Source organism: Canis lupus, chromosome 26 (genome assembly GCF_003254725.2).
Source record: "Canis lupus dingo isolate Sandy chromosome 26, ASM325472v2, whole genome shotgun sequence".
Taxonomy (NCBI): domain Eukaryota; kingdom Metazoa; phylum Chordata; class Mammalia; order Carnivora; family Canidae; genus Canis; species Canis lupus.
Window position 1 is genome coordinate 1,615,774 of NC_064268.1, and position 17,027 is coordinate 1,632,800.

Sequence of the window (17,027 nt, forward strand, 5' to 3'; positions counted from 1 at the left end):
CACCCTAGTATCAGCTTGGGACTCCTGCTGCACTGGATGCACCATGAGTGTCCCACAGCACAGAGGCTCCACAGCCCAGGGACCGAAGGCAGAAAATGCTGACACACCTGCCTTCTGCACACAGATCCTTGAGAAGAATCTCAGGTCTGCACAGGAAACCTGAAGCAAAGTTTTTGTTTTCTTTTGATTTTTTTTGCTAAAGAAAAAAAAAGGAGCTTCAAAATGTCCCTAATTGCAGGACCCCCCTAATGAGTGGGGGCTGCCTGTCTGCCCCAAGCCACACTGTCCCCACCTGCAGCCTAAGGCAGGAAGGGCACTTTGTTGGGGTCCAGGACCCCAACGCCTGGCTCTTACCTCCAGTGGCACCACCTGCATCAGGATGGCGAAGTTGGTGAGATGAGTACAGTGGCAGATAGAGTAGCTGAGGTTTCCTTCAGCAAGCGCACAGCCCTGGTTGGACCAGACCCCTTCTCCGGAGCTGGGGACACAGAACAAAGGAGTGGCCGCTGAGAGAGCAGACATGCTGGTGCCAGTTGGGCCACAGGGAGACGGGCGGGGGGGGGGGGGCACATCCATCAGTCTCACTTCCAGAGAACTCTGAGCTGGGCACCCAGGGGACATGCCTGGGGTCTTTGCCGAGTGACAGGTGATGCCACAGAGAACATTAAAGCAGCCCAATGCCTGCTGTGGGGTGGGATAAGCAAAGTGTGGCAAACACAGATGTGATAAAATGTGATACATCAGTCGGAGATGGGTGTCAATGCCCTGATGCATCATGGTCTGTGCACAGCCGGGGTGGATGTGCAAATGTGAAATAGAACAAGATCACAGATGCTCCGTGAACGTAGCCATAAGCTATGTCTACGGTACTGAGGACACACCCCAGACTGGCCACCTCTAGAGAGGGGGTATGAGGGGAACAGATGGAGGCATCTTTGCCTTCTTATGTTTTACTTCTTTACAGAATTGATTTAGGACTTGTGTCGCTTCTTAAAGTATAAATCCAGACCAAAATGACCAGGAACAAACATGCTCAAGTGCTAACTGTGGTTTCTTCTTATGGTAAGAATATCAGTGATAATAATTTTCTACGGTGTCTCTCTCTGTATTTTCAAATTCCTAAGAAGATGTTTCCATGGTCTATTCAGAAATGACAACTTTGAGTTATCAGCAAAGACAGATGTTTGCCTCAGCCAAAGGCAGGACCCTTGGGGAAAGCTTTTATAAAGGTGAACAAATTAAAAGGCAGGAGTTTCTCTCTGCTTTACATTCTATTTTAAGCTGTGGACGTAGCAGATGAGAAATGTGGCCATCCCGGAGGGGTGCTCGTGTCCCTGGGAGCACACACTGGGGGCATTCTCATTTCCATGCCTACCAGGAAAGAGGGGTTCACCCAGCCCCTCCCAGCCACCTTACCAGCACGACATGAAACCTCAGATAGCCAGCACTGATGGGACCATCCCGAGGCCCCAGTGTTGCCTCGGCCAGACTGGCTGAGTATTTTGAAGTGCACCCCGGGCTTTAAGGGCTGAGTCCTACTAGGTCCCAATGTGGTCTCCAGAGAAAACCTGTCCCTTCTCCAGCTCCATGTCCTGAATGTTCCGGCTTTACAGATAATGCAACAGTGAGGCTCCAGAAGGGTGACCCAGATCATGACCCAGGTCATAACCTGGACCAGCGTGCAGCAGGGCCTGGCCCTGGGCACCATTCCCCTCCCCCACCCTGCCCCAGGGGGCCCCATACAGGCAGTACCTAAAGTCCAGGAAGGCACAGTACAGGAACACCTGGTTGCTGCTGTTGGTGGCCTCGTTGCGCTGCCTGCGGGACTGAAATGAAAGGATGGATATGCTTCATGAGGCCGCTGGAGAAGAAGCCAGGCTCCGACACTGAGCTCAACTCCCCACCCACAGCCCACAGGACCATGGGGTGATGCCCCAAGGGGCCACTGACTCCATCTCAACCCTGTCATGGTCACAGAGGGCCATGACATCTGGCCCACCTCACATCTCCCTCTCCTTTGTCCACACCAGCCCAGAAGCCAGGGCTCTTGCCACAGGGCCTTTGCACCTACCGTGTCCTCCCATGAGAATGCCCTTCCCCCATAACAACACATGCCTGCCCCCATTTATTATAGGTCTGTGCTGCATGTTACTCCCAGAGCAGCCTTCCTGCTCATTCAAAACGGCACCAACCTGGGCAACCCACACCCCTTCCTCTTAGTAAGAGCACACAACGAGCCCCTGTCCAACCTGTGTGCTGCTCTATCCCCCGTGCCTGGCCAGAGAAGGCACACAGCAGGCACTCACTACAGACTGGTTGAAGAAGAGGACAAAGGAACAAACAAGTGACCAGCTCAACCAGCAACCTTGTTCCTAGGACTCTTATTCTCCCCCCAAAAGAGAAACTTCTAGCCCCTGGACTCTTCTGGGATGCCAGCAGGGGCACTTAACTGCAGCTGCTCTGCCCAAAACAAATCACAGGGGGTTGGCCAGGAGCCACTCACAGGAAGCTCGGGGAGCTGGAGCACTGCCGGGAAGCCAGGGCTGCTCCTGGACACATGATGTGTTACAGATTCCCAATAACTAAGTCAGAACCTCTCCTGTGGCCGCCTGCCACTCACTCCATTGTCTCATCTGCTCTCGAGACCCCACCCCCACCTCCATCGTGGGGCTTCACGTGCCAGCGTGGCAGTCAGCCTTCTGCAGGGCAGGTGAGCAACTGGATGGACAGCTCCCTTGTCACCCCAGCACCAGATACATAAGCTCTTCTTTCTGGGTGCCGGTCTGGGCCTATAGCAGCCCTGACAGGTACCCTCGGGACCCACAGCAAACACCAGATGGCTCATCCATCATCTTCTTCGTGCTAGAACCATGGATGACGGACCCCAAGTGCACAACACAATTATATTAATACCATTTATCCCTGATATTTGGGCAAATGTTATCCTTATTCCTTTTGTTTTCCCTTCTGGTATCTTAATGGTTACTGTCATACATTATGGGGTTTCTCAAAATTGCCCGTGCCTGGAAACTCTGTAGAACCTTCCTGCCCAGGACCATGGCTGGCTCCTCCAATCACTCCCATTTTCACCTCCTAGAGATGTTTCCCCATCGCTGTCTCCTTTACCTGGTTCATCTTTTCACAGCGCTCAACACTATATAAACATCCCTGGTTATTGCCTGTCCATCTGCTTATCGCCTATGTCCCTCCACTAGAGTAAGGCCTCATGCAGCAGGAATGCCATCCGTCCCCCAGGGTTAGCCCCTTGCACATGCACAGCATGTGAAAGTACTCACTGTGTGAGTCAGGGTGGAAACACCCCCTTCCAGACAGGTAGGAGCAATTCCTGATTTCCAAGAGCACCTATGGGGATATCCACTCGGCACGGCCCATGGCACTGGACCGCAGAAGAATGTGCCTCAGAAATCTCCGAGTACATGCCAGGTCAGGGCAGAGGGACTGGTGTTCAGGGAGATGAGTCTAGCTGAACCTCACACCCTAAGAGAGGGCAGAGTGGCCCAAGCAGCACAGCCCAGACTCAAGAGATCCATGCAAAACCCTCAAAGGGCTAAACCTCTGTTTATTCTTACTCTGTTCCCAGACTCTGACCTTGTCCCTAGTGCCACCTGGGCCACCTTCTGGTGCTCTTTCCCACGCTCACCACAGAGGTTGGTTTTACAAGTGCATCACCCATCCCTGGAGCCACCACAGGCAGAACCCGGGCTGGGGCCAGTGCCTGGGCTTCTCAAGCTCTTAAATTTGAGACACACGTTCCTCCCCGCCACCCCTCACTCCCCCGCCCATCCCCTCAATGTCCCAGCTGCCGTGAACACTGCACTCAGATACAGAGAGCCCCATCCTGCAGCCACTTGGGAACACAGAAGGTCATTAACAGGGTAACCACAACACGCAATCCCACAAAATCCAAAGTACAAATGAGGACCAGGTGGTGACCTCCACCTGGAATCACTGAGGCGTCCTCGGCCCTGAATGGCCTTGGACTCACTTTCCAGGACACATCAGGTGTCACTGTCCACAGGCAGGTGCACTAGAGTGTTCCTGTGCCCTGGAAAGGCAGGTGGACACCAGGCAGGACTGGAGAGTGGACTGAAGCCAGGATTACACGGGACCAGTGTGCTGAGGCCTCGAGGAAGAAGCAGTGCTCTCTCCCACTGCCTGCAGTGTGGAGCCGGCTCCCCTCACTTCTGGCAGAAGGGACCCCTCCTAGTCCCAACCCTCTGGCTCCAGATCCAAATTCGAGGGGATTTAACAATCATCCCCGAATGCAGCAAGCCAGCATGTGTGTGGTCGAGAGGGTGGAGGGGCAGACGGCGCTCCCTGGGTCCGAAGCCAAGGTCACACCCTGCCAGAGTTGGGAAAGTCCGATTCTGACATCCAAGGTTCCTCCTGGCACGAGAACAGCAGACCGCCTCCCCATGTCTGAGTTTGCAATGCAACTGGAATAGAAGCCCTCATCACGTCTCCAAGAAAGGAGGCCTAAAACATTCCCAGGAGCATGATTTATGAACACACGGGGAGCAGTGATGCCAGAAAGAGGAAGGTGAGTCATCCATGTTATGGCCTGATTTTCCGGAAAAATGTGGGAGGCGTCAACGCCCAGCAGCCTTGCATGTGCCATGACCAGGGAATGGGGTGTGCTCACATGGGTGATGGGGAGAGCCATTATCTGAACCCCTCCTGTGCCCCAAAGCCGAGGCCTGCAGTTGACAGAGAGAGGGCCTTCCAGCAGAGAGCTAGCCCTGCTCTCTGCCCCCTGACTGCCACAGACAAACCCCCCTTCCATGTCACCCAGACCGCAGAGTGCCTCCTGCAGGAATACTCCCTTGGACAACCCTACCGTTCAGTAGATGTCAATGGGAGTAGTCAAGTATTTATTGCCTACTGTTCATAATCAATGTTCAGAAAGGCGTCTGCTCTGGGAGACACATATCAAGAGAGGAGAAAAATCTATCAGATAACCTGTAAATGTTCCTTGCTTAGAAACTTGTTTGCTTTTCACCCAAGTATATAGTTCTTCCTACAAACAAGGTGAGGAGACACTTGCTGTCACTGCCCCAAGCAAACACACAGAAAGCTCCATGGTCCTTAATTCTGACCTCAGTAGAGCAATGGAAGGAGACAGAGGCCCCAAACCCAGCACAGGGGAAGGTGCACGGGAACGTCACCTGGCTCATCTCATAAGCTGGGGGCCAGGGCTCCAAATGGCTGAGATGTCCCAGCTTGGAGGAAAGTAAGACAAATGGAAGTCATGTTGGAAGCTGATGAGGAAACCCTTCAATCAGCCTCAAAGTCCTGGTGTTGGAGGACATTTCTTGCCTTTGTGAGCATGGGAAAGTGGGCGCAGTCCCTCCCAATGGATGCTCACACAGGCCCCAGCAGCAGGGGCAGGGCCCTGATCACCTCCAGAAAGGGCAAAAGGTCGAGGTGGGGGAGTGAGGCCTGTGACCCAGTGGATTGGGGTCTCAGCACCCCCAGCCAGGGCCCAACACAGGTGGGCAGTGCAGGGACACTGAGAACACGTCTGCGTGCTGTGCTCACATGCACACAAGGTCCCCTTCACCCCAGGCTGCATCTGGACCACAGGCACCCTCGTTCAAGGCATCAGTCAGGTCATCTGAGGACACCCTCAAGACCCTGACACAGGCCCCTCACCCCTTCCCTGTCCAAATGTCGCCTGAACCTCCACCTTCCCCAGCCCTTCCAGGCCAGAGGCCCCTTTGAGCTGGACTCAGCTGGACGTGGGTCTGTCCTGTCCAGGGACATGTCGGGAGCACACGATGCAGACGTGTGGTGCCTGCAGGAGCTCATGTCTGTCTTCAGGTGACAGCCCAACCTCCCCACCTGCCTCTTCCATCCACCTGCAGCTGAGCACGGCCTGGAGGTCAACACGCACCATGGCCAGCCTGGACCAGGTCAGAGATGTGCACTGAGCCCTGGGGACCAGGGGCCGTGGGAACGTGGGGCTCGCACGACTCTAAAAATGAGTTTCTCTGTTTTTTTTTTCACTGCCCTGTGGGATTCTGGGACACTCCAGAGGGAACTGAACTCCCAGTGCGATCCTGCAGGGCCTCTCCCATCCCCTGTCCTGAGGACTTGGGACCCCCGGTGGGGAACTCACAGTCAGCACGTCTGCCGGCACCTGGGGGGGGGGGGGGCGCACACGGGGGACGGTGCTGGCAAGTCCCACACGGTCTGCAGCCCACCTCGAGTCATCCCTGGCCCTGGTGACACCGAGTCCTGAAGCTTTCAGGGAAAAGTGTGCCAGACGGGGCCAGACGGGACCCTGTGTGCAGCATGGAGCAAACCAGGGGAGCCAAAGTGGGCAGGAATGTGGAGGCGAAGGCAGCTGTGCGTGCACTCTTATTGGTGTTGGACTTCGGGGATGTTTCCAAAAGTCTCCATCCCCATTTCACGCAAAGAAGTTGCAGAGATTCTTGTTTTTTAATAAAAGGAAGCTCTTGTGTTGAGCCACAGACACTGTGTTTGTTGCTGCCCCTTCCAGTGAGGTGCACGTGGGGTCATGGCACCTTCCTGGCCCCGATGTTCAGTGTTCACCTCGCCCTTGGAGCCAGCCCTCACTGCCCTCCCATTCCAGTCTGAGAGAGGACGCTGGAAAACACATCAGGATTCATCTAAATGAAGACAAATTCACACAAGTTGCAATAATGTATTTCCTCTGCAAAACACGGGATCCTCAGTTTTCTTGAATCATTTCCTCCCATTAGAAAATAGGCTCCTTAAAGAACCAAGTGCCATTCGTGTCTGTTCCGATGCTCCAGAAAGTACCTTCCATGTGCACTTACAAGCCCAAGATCACACGACTGCCCCAGCACATAGGCTGGTTTCCTGAAGGAAAATGAGTTACAAAGACAGGTCCTGACTGGTAGCCCCAGTTGGACAGAACAGAGTAGAGAACCCAGGAACAACCCCGCATGGTGCCGTGAACTCACATCTGATGGAGCAACAGGGTGGCTCCATGAAGGAAGCATAGATCTTCCCACACACAGCACCAGGGCAAGTGGGCGCCCACAGGCAAATACATACAGAAACACACACCCCTCAACCTAATGTCACATCTTATACAAAATTAACTTAAGATGGATCCTCTGTGAAGCATTAAACATGAAACTATAAGAATTTATGAGGTAACACAGGAGAAAACCGTCCATACCCAGAGCCCATCAAAGAGTAGTTGGCTAGGACACCAAAAATACAATCCATAAAATTTTTAAAATCAATAGATCAGACTTCTAAAAATTAAAAACTTCAGCTCTCTGAAACACCCCGTGAAGAGGACACGAAGACAAACCACATATCTGACATGGGAGTGATGTCTAGAATAGAGAATTCTCACAATTCAACTCTAAAAAAAAAACCCAAGAATCCAGTTAGACAATGGACAAAGGCAGGCAGGAGACATCACACAGAAGAGGACACACAGAGAGCCAGAAAGCCCGAGAGCAGATGTCAAGCTGCCAGCCATCAGGGAGTGAAGACCCCCGTGGGAATACCAGGAATAAAAACCAGGCACTGTAACAGATGCTGACGAGCACATGGGTGTTGACTGCTCACACCAGGCTGGTGGGAACGTGCAATAAGGCAGTCACTCTGGAAAACAGCCTAGAAGTTTTAAAAAATATTAAGAATCCTTACCCTATGACCCAACAGTTGCATTCCTGGGTATTTATGCCAGAAAAATGCAAGCTGTTTCCACAGGAAAACCTGCACATGACTCAACATAGCAGCTCTACTTGCTCAAGCCAACACCTGGGAACACCCATAACCTCCTGAGCAGGGGGTGGGTGCTTGAGCACACTGGGAACCCCACTGCCAGGGGCTACCACCCGCCCTCACAAACACCTATACCTGATATAGCAACAACCTGGACAGGCCTCGGGCATTCGGCCACGTCACAGAAGGCAAGCTCAAAAGGCGACACACTGTGGTTGTCTTTCTCAGGAGGACGGATCCTCCAGATGGAAGGCAGTATACTGGTTAAGGATGAGGCAGTGCAACAGGAGACCGTTGCAGGGTAGAACAGGTGGGCAGCACAGTGTCCATGGTGGTTCTGGGAGCCCCACCTGACTTCAAATGACAGCCAATGCTCCTCTGGTTCTGCAGCTACACAATGGGTTAGAGCAGCTCTAACCACAGGGCAGACTGGGTACGGGGTAGGGCGGTCCTCTTCCTACCACTTCTGCAAGCTCCTGTGACTCTAACCTTATCCTGAAATAAGAGGTTTTAAATGGGTTAAACCACATCAGATCAACTCTAAGAAAGCCATGTTTTCCAGCTGGAGGAGCACAGGCTTGAGGGGGGAGCAGGTATGTGCCTGGCTAAGCAGAGCTTCGGGATTTAGGCCTCATGAGGAGGACCTGACTTCTGCACAGCATGTACAATCCTCCTGTGCAGCAGAGGAGCCCCTGGGCAGCTGACTGTTACTGTCACCACAGTGGAAAATATGACCCCTCCCCCGGCTCCCCAGCACCTCCTGCCTGCACAAGCACACACACAAGGCACACCCAGGACCCTGCTCCTCCCGGGGGCTTCCTCCCACCTTCTGGGGCCCTGGTGGCTCTGCCAACACCCACGTCTGCATCCTGAGGTGTATGCTTTGTCCTCACTGAAGCACAGGATCTCTTGTGTGGTCTGGGCCAGAAATGAAAGAAGCAGTTATCCCTTATTCTGCGGAGGGTCCAGCCGCAGCCCCTGTGTCACATTCCATCCTCCACCCACATCAAACAGTCAGACTTTGCTCCTAGACCTCTTTCTGAGATGCTTTTTTCCCAGATGCCTCTTGCTCATGGAATATTTGTGTTATAAATTATTTCTCCCTAGACACCTGGTTTAAATTTTTCAGAAATGTTCTACAAACTTAATTTTGATGTCATCTGTACTGTGATATAAAAACGAAGAGCATCAGAACTTAAAACACAGCCTCAGCAATGGTCTGCTGATCTCTCCCCGACAGATCTCTGCCTTCCCCTCTTGGCCCTCCCTGCCTTGCATGGCCCGCACACCCAGAGCTGCAGTGCCAACACAGTCTCCATAAGGGTAGAAGGAGTGGCTGGTGATCCTGAAATCAATCCTCTCTGTTGGTCCCTGTTTCCAGTGCCACACATGTAAGTGTTCCTACAGCCAGAAAGTCTTCCTGATTTGTGAACTGAAGTTTGGCCTCTAATGTTCATCTGAAACAAAGGGCTGGCAATCAGAACAGATTAGCACTGCTTCCACGCAGATCAGCCCTCCTCAACTGGGAGGGAAATGTATTGTTTTCATTACACAAAGTACAGAACAGAAATAGCAATATAAACCTGTAGCTGCAGGATTTGCAGATACTCAGAAAATTGCAATTATAGGTGTGTCCCAGGGGGCCACACCAGAGAGTCTAATACTTTTATTTTTATGCAGATAATGGTATGGGTTGGAAAGGTTGTAAAATTCTGATCTATTTTACAGCCTGATTCTGTGGCTGCTAATAACAATGGGGTCGTGTTGATGATCTTGAACTCGCCTATAAACCACATTAAAAACGATGCTATTTCCCTGAAAGGTGAGTGGTATGACTCAGAGGATGCAGGAACAGAACCCACCATGTGCATTTCAGAACCGTGCATGACACAGGTGCTCGGGCAGCCTCCCCACCTGAGCTGGGATACATCTCCATCAACCCCCCCACATTTTCCAGTTTGCTACTCTGTTATACACGTTCACAAGTAAAACAGCCTAATCCAACTTCTCCTAGGCCTTAAACACACACACATTCTTTTAATAAAGAATATATAGTCCTCCCTTTCAATTATCTTCCCACGTGTTAAGAGAGCATCTTTCACAAAGGTGAAATCATGACTCTCCAACAGACCTGAAATGAACACGTATTAAAGGAATTATTTAACTCACTAGTGAGCAAGGCAAGTGTGAAGATGTTACTGCCACTTCTCAGGATCCCAATAATCATACAGGAATGAGCCATGGGGATGTTGAAATAAATGTGCTTAGCAGACATGGAGCTGGCAAAGCTGGTCACCATCCCCAGGGAAGTATCATTCAGGTGACTGTGCACGCCCAGCAGATGAAAGCTCAACAGGCAGAGCTAAGAACATAAATACCAACTGCAGACAAGCAGGTAGCGGTCCAGCGGCAGGTCTGACCGAGGTGGACAGGAAACGGTTTGTATGACCAAAAGCCAAAGGCCCTGGCATGTGAGCACAGCCCCAGCAACTCCTGAAACAAGCTCCTGTCATTCTCGGGGCACAAAAGCCATACCAGAGCCTTTCCAAACCAGGGAGGAGCTTCTAACGACACAGACCTTCCTGATCTGGCAGGGCACACTGGTGGAAGTGAGCAGCCATGAACAAAGAATGGCTCTGAGAAAAAATAACTAAGACACGTGTAACACCTAGGGGCATCAATACGAGGGCGAGACATCCGCGAGCCAGCCAGGTGGGCAGGAAGCAGCGCACAGAGTACACGGCCGTGACGCCCTGGTCTAGCAGTGGGGCAGGTGTGACCCCATGGGAGGGCCTCAGAGGAGGATGTGTCCTAGAACTCTGCTTCCAGGCTGCCCATGACCTCGAGTGCTGGGCTCTTACCTCAGTTCCTCTCTCTCTGCCTTCTGTCCCGAGACCACCCCCTGCCGTATCTAAGCTCGTTGGTGCATTTTTCTCCCCGGCTAGTCCTTGGAAAGAGAAGCCTGTCTCTGCTGCAGGAGCGACCTGGACTTGGCAATGTGGCGCTGCCTCACTGTCACCCCCAGGAGCCCTGGAAGCCATCCCTGGGTTCCCCAGTGTCAGTGACAATGATGTGAACCAGGGCAATAACTCCCTGAGGACACAGCACTCCTGCTCCCAACAAAAGGTGTGCGGGCTTCAGAGCGCCCTTTGGGGCAGAGTTCAGGGGCGGATGGGGACATAGACGCGGAAATGTGCTGTGACTCATGGCTGGTCGGTGGCCCCTGACTTCTTGGAGCAGGTGGTGGGAGCTGGAGCAGCTCAGGCCACTGGGCCCTTCCCAGGACTGGACGCTCCGGTTCCCTCAGACACCAGCTGGGCCCTGAGCTGGCAGCTGCAGCAGAGACCGTGCACCATCAGACACAGGGAGGGGGCTCCTGGTCAGGGGGGCAGAGTACAGCCTTTCCAGCTGGTGGTGTGGGCAGTAACCACCTCCGCTCTACTCCTGAGAGCTTGTCCTTTCCAGTCTAATCAAGGGAGTGCTGTGTAGACACACCCAGTTAGGTCGGGAGGCCCACAGCTCAGAGCTCCCAGGGCACAGAAGCTGTGATCTCTGTCTCTGGAGGAGCGACACAAACCATGTGAATTAGGGTGGGGGGGACAGAAGAGGCTACAGCCACCCTCTGGCATGGGCTCCAGCCCATCTCTAGGCAGGTCTCAAGAGGGTGTTCTGTCCAGCACCGGACAGAACACCCTCTCTGATTAGCATATGTTGGTCAGGAAAGGCTATAAAGCCATTGGGGCACCTGGATGGCTCAGTGGTTGAGCACCTGCCTTCAGCTCAGGTCATGATCCTGAGGTCCTGGGATCGAGCCCCACATCAGGCTCCCCCACAGGGAGTCTGCTTCTCCCTCTGCCTGTGCGTCTCTGCCTCTCTCTGTGTGTATCTCTCATGAATAAATAAAATCTTAAAAAAAAAAAAGGACATCTACTGCTCTCCCAAAAATTGTACACTCCAGAAAGTATGTCCTTACTGGGATTTTCTAATCATTTACAGAGAGGACACCTAGCAGAAATTTCCCATTTAAACACAAACATCCAAGTTGTTTCAAATAAATAGCAGAAAATGAAATGGAGCATGCCATTGGCTGTTGCTGGCATCAATCAAAGGAACAAGGATTTCTTGTTTCTTGGAGCACATCAGTGTAACCCTACATCTCACACAGGTGTGAACATCACAGGAGGATGGACCACCATCATCCATCCAGCTGAACCCCAACACTGAACATGGAAGTAGGCCACAGTTCATGATCTGGAAATTTGGGCTAGAAACAGCTAGTTGCATTTCATGTGAGCAGCTCCGGACACCTGGCAACCCTAGGAAGGCACTTCCCAGCTACACATGCGCCAGGGTGTCCCACTGAGAACCACAATGCAATGCTGTCGATTCTCACTCAGGGACAGGATGCGGTTGTATCGTGGGCCGCTGGTAGTCAGCGAGTAAATGCCGCCCTAGTGGGACATGCTGAGTCCACAGCCTCCTGCACAAATGCCTGGAACCGTAAGGTGCAGTATAAGCTCCAAACATTTGCAAAAGAAGTCTTTTCGCCCAGTTTCATCGGGACCAGACCACAGGGACAAGACCAAGCCAAGGCAGAGGAAGGACAACTTCCTGACCACCAAGTGTGACATCTATGAGCCAGAAACAATCGTCCCACTTTCCCAGTATCAGTTCAGACCTTCTCCAGCTGCACCTCCCACTGCACTACTTCTGCCTCTGGGCCAGGGGGCTGCCCATCCCACCACCAGCACCCAGGAGAGGCAAGGCCAGTCCCATCCAACAGGATCCATTCCCACAGGAGGCCCCCAGTTCAGTCCCCCTCTCCCTGCCACTGGCACGGGAGCCCCTATAGCACACACTCAGTGGCTCACAATGATGTCCCGTGGCTCAGCATGGATCCTATGACCGACATTTGCCAGGAGACCGCTCCTCTGAGCACCCCTGCTGCACAAGATCATTTCGGGTGGTACATAGACTTTGCACGTACACCAGACAATGCCAGGACAGGCATTCCATTCCCAGAATCTCCAGCCACAGCTACTTAGAAAAGCGGGCCTTTAGGTTGAAAAGAAGTTTATCAATATAGCGGCAGAGAGGTGGGTGGGGTATGACTGTGCAAACACTGTCGGGTGGAGCAGAACGGGAGATCCTGAGAAGAGTTAGGGTCGTGCACGGCAGTGCCTTGCCCAAGAGCTTTTCGCTGCGCAGTGCCAGCCACCACACTCCACTCTGCTGCACCTGCCTCACACCGTCCGCCGGTGCGGCCCTCACATCAGCCCACTGTTCAGAGGAAGCTGAGACCAGAGACCTCAAGGGTCCAGCCTGGGGCCACACAGCTCACATGTGATGGAGCCAGGACTTGAACACAAGAGTTGATTTCAGAGCTTGCTCTCAGCCCCATGCAACGTGGTGGCTGCTCTCTGTGCTCACATGTTCTCTATTTCCTCCTGCCTCTCCCATCCCTCCACACCAGTTCTCTCCTCACTCTGCTCCTCTTCTCTCCTGCGTGTGGGAGAGCCATGGCCTGGCCTCGCCTCGCCTCAGCAAGGACCCCGGGGCTGCTGAGGGAGCTGGACCCCCGGCACTCAGGAGGATAGGGAGGATAGGGAGACTCGGGAGGAGAGGCAGGCGGCCCTGCTGCCCGACCCAGCAAGACAGGCCCAGGTCAGACTCCCAGCCCCCGAGTGTGGGTTTGTCCCACAGAGCACAGGAGGGCCATGCCAACGTCTAAACATGATCCTGTCCTGCCCAGAAATGAGGAATGGTTTCCCAGAGAACAAGAGTCTTTTATGTGAACTATAAAAAGTTACTGGATCAACAACCTATTATCATCGTAGAATAAATTACCGATCTAAGCGTCATGTGGGACAGCGCCTGGTTCAGCCCTCCACCCTGCACATCCAAGGAGCACAGGTCATGGAAACTCCCTGGAGGGCCCCCACCCGGTACCGGTTCTTCCAAGGAAGGGCCGGCACGCCCCCTGAACAGCTGGGCCCCATCACATCTGCTGCCATGGATAACGTGGAGTAACACACAGCAGGCAGCTCCCAGCCAAGCCCCGAGGATATGTGGCTGATCCCGGGACTCAGGATGCCAGGCTTCCAGCCAGCAGGCCAGACTGAAAGGAAACACTCACCCTAGGGAAGGGACTCAGAGATGACTTGTGCCTTCCACCTGGCACCATCCCCTGTCCCCCTTCATGGCTCCAGGAAGGCTGTTGGCCTGCCATCTCCTGCAGCCCCCCTTCAGCAAACAGGGCCCTGAGTGCCCCTGTAAGGGGCAGGACAGAGCTCTGTGACAAATGTACACCTGCTCTCTGCCATTCAGAGCAAAGGCTCTGACCAGTGGCATCAGTGGACACATGCTGTGGGGGCCTCGGGAGCCTCCTTCTGAGGAGCTGCAGGAGGTCTTGCTGCCCCACCCCCAACCTGTGACATGGAGGTGACAAGCGGAGTGCCATCATCCTGGGCCCAAATCCTGGAAGCCCAGGGGGCATTCACCTCCAGAGGAAAGCAGCCCACCGTGGAGACCACCGTTCCTTACTGATAAGGACACAGGTTTATGGGAGGCTGAGCCTCCTCCTGCAGATTCGTGACTTCCACAAAGCCCCAAGGTGAGTGTTGATGGCCTAGCCAAGGCACCCCAGAGCATGCAGACTAGACGGGAAGGCCCCTCCTGCGGTGGCTAACTTCCACCTGGAGAAGCTGCAGCTACAGACCCATCCTGACCCAGCGGACAACGCAGATCGAGACCGGATAGAGGTCCACATCCCACAGCCAGCAGCAGAAGGGTGTCTGGCTCTGGATGTCCCTATCAGTGATGAGGCCACGTCCTGCTCCCTCTGGGCACCTCCTGAGGCCTGAGTCCAAACTTATCTCCTCAGCGGCCAGCACCCTGGTTTTCTGTGCCCAGTGAAGATCCTGCTCCCCAGCAGGAGGAGGGCATTCCCAGGAAACAGGCTGTCAGCAGGTGTCCCCAGGGGAAGCTAGCTGGGATGATGGCCCCTGGCAGGAGTAAAGGGCACGGTTATCTCTCCACTCCGACCATCCTGCCTCTCAGCAGGACCGGCACAGCCAAAAACCAGAAAATAAGATGTTTGGGTCAAAATGCCAACTCTGAACATTGGCAACAGCTTCGAAATATTTGAAACATAGTCCAGGTCATCTTTGGGCTGCGGATGGCATGAGGGCCATCACCTTACAAGCTCAGCTCCAAAAGTGGACACAACTTTGCAGCTTTGCCATGATGCTCCCCATCATCGGTCCCCTCCCGCTGCCCCATGAGGCTGGGTCACATGCTGCCACCATGTGCTCTGTGTCCTGACGGTCTCAGGGCAGGCACTGTACCCCAAATCTCAGAGCGTGTCCAGGACTACACCAGGGGCTTGAGTTGTCTGACTCCAAACCCCTGCTGGTTCATGCACCATTTCCCCTGGGGCCAGCTGCCCACCCCACAGACTGCAAGATGACTTTAGATCCACATGACTGAGAGAAACGGGCACACTCTGTTTCATTATAACACCTGTTTTCACATGTATTTGAGAAACGTACACTAAACACGTGGGCTTAAGGCTATTACTGCTTATTGCTGTACCCTTACCTGAGGAAGGACACCAGCTGCAGAGAAGGAAGGGGATGAAGGAGGGGGGAGATGGAGGGAAGCCATGGTGACAACTACCCGCCGCCCATGTCCTCACCCGCGGTCCATGTCCTGCCGACCACTGTCTCCAAATCCCCATCAGATGAGCAACAACGCTGGGAAGCCAGCACAGCCACCACAGAGCCTTCCCCCAGAGGCAATCACATCACAGATCTCAAACATGGGCTCCCCAAACAGGGGTCGCCATTGTCCCGGGCTCCTGAGACCTAAGGGCCACAGATCCCAGCAGTTGGTAGCTCAGGTGTGAGTCACTCTGCATTCTCAGAGCCTCCATTTTCCAAGGGAGAAACAGAGAGAAATTCTGGTTTTTACGTGAAATCTCCAGATTTTAAAATGTTTGCAACAAAGTCATGATGCAAAAGCAGGAAAAGGTCTTTGGACCCCAGGGGAGAGGCAGCCTTCTGCCCAACAAGCACTCCTGCCCACGCCCAGATACTCCCTTGGCTGGCTCGGGGTGCTCGCAGTGGGAGCGCCAGGGGAGAAGCTGCAGAAACAGCAGGTGCCAGGCCAGATGTGCTGGGCTGTCCCTGGGCTGGAATCTCTGCTGGGAGTGAGGACACAGGCATCCTTGTTTTGCTTCTTTCTTTCCAGACACAGCTGGCGTGGCCTCAGCCATCATCGGACCACCAGTTGGAGACCCTCAGCTCAGGCTGGGCTGGACTTTCTCCTTCCCGGCCTCCCAGACACCAAAGCAGATACTTTTGCTGTGCGGGTCCCTTGGGATGGGGGGTCCCCACAGGGTTGCTGTGCCACCTCCCGCAGGCAGGGAAAGAATGCCAAGGTTGCACTCAGCCAACTCTGGGCCCCCTGGGGACTCGCAGCTCCAGGGACCTGAGGGAAACGTGGCTCTTCCCCTGACCTTACCTCGATCTCCCCCCGCCCTGCACATGAGGACCCAGCATGTGCCCTATCCACCTGCGTGCTGTCAGTCACATCCCGTTCATGTGTGGCACATGTAAGAATCAGGAAATGTCACATAAAAGCAGTCCCTCTGGGAAAATGGGCAGCCCAGACAATAGGATGTATGCGCACTCAAGGTTGCCCGGTCAGTAGGGTGGGGTCCCCCTGCCAGGTCCAGTTTTCTCCTGGCTGCAAGGTCAAGGATTGGCTGCAGCTCTCACCAAAGCAGAGGAAGGTGGGCCTCTCTGGTCACCTGGGACTCAGGCCAGGCAGGAGCATGTCCCACCAACACGTCTCATCTACAGCCACGTCAGGGGCCACCCAAGGATGGCAGGCCCAGTCCCTCTGTTGTGTGGCCTCCGTCAGGGAGGAGAATGTGCTCTGCTGGCCAGTCCTGGGTGGCAGCAGTAGCCTCCTGCCCTCGTGGGCAACTCTGCTAGTGCCAGACTCAGGAAGTGTCCCCCACTGCTATCTGCATCAGGATCATGGGAGTGGGGAATACATGGACGTGATGTCCACCCTCCTGGGCAAGCAGGCTCACCCCTGATGGGGGCCTGAGCTGACCTGCCCCTCCACCACCATCTGACCACTGTCCTTCCAGGCATCCTAATGCTAACCTCTCCCACCCAGACCTGCGCATCCATATTCCCACCTCGGTCCAAGCCCTGGTGGCCACGTGGAGATGAGCACCTTCCCCCAAACTTCACCCACAAGCC

General features: G+C 54.0%; 1 protein-coding gene across 3 annotated transcripts in view; it reads right to left on the reverse strand.

The window, feature by feature from the left end:
- ADGRD1 (adhesion G protein-coupled receptor D1) overlaps positions 1 to 17,027 on the reverse strand; it is a 122,736-nt gene that overhangs the window by 38,121 nt on the left and 67,588 nt on the right. For all 3 annotated transcript variants that reach the window (XM_035706431.2, XM_049101763.1, XM_025473550.3), the window contains 2 exons: positions 1,753 to 1,826; positions 355 to 478 (listed from right to left, as the gene is read on the reverse strand). In XM_035706431.2, coding sequence (XP_035562324.2) covers positions 355 to 478; positions 1,753 to 1,826 — 198 coding nt within the window. The remainder of the gene's footprint in view (positions 1 to 354; positions 479 to 1,752; positions 1,827 to 17,027) is intronic.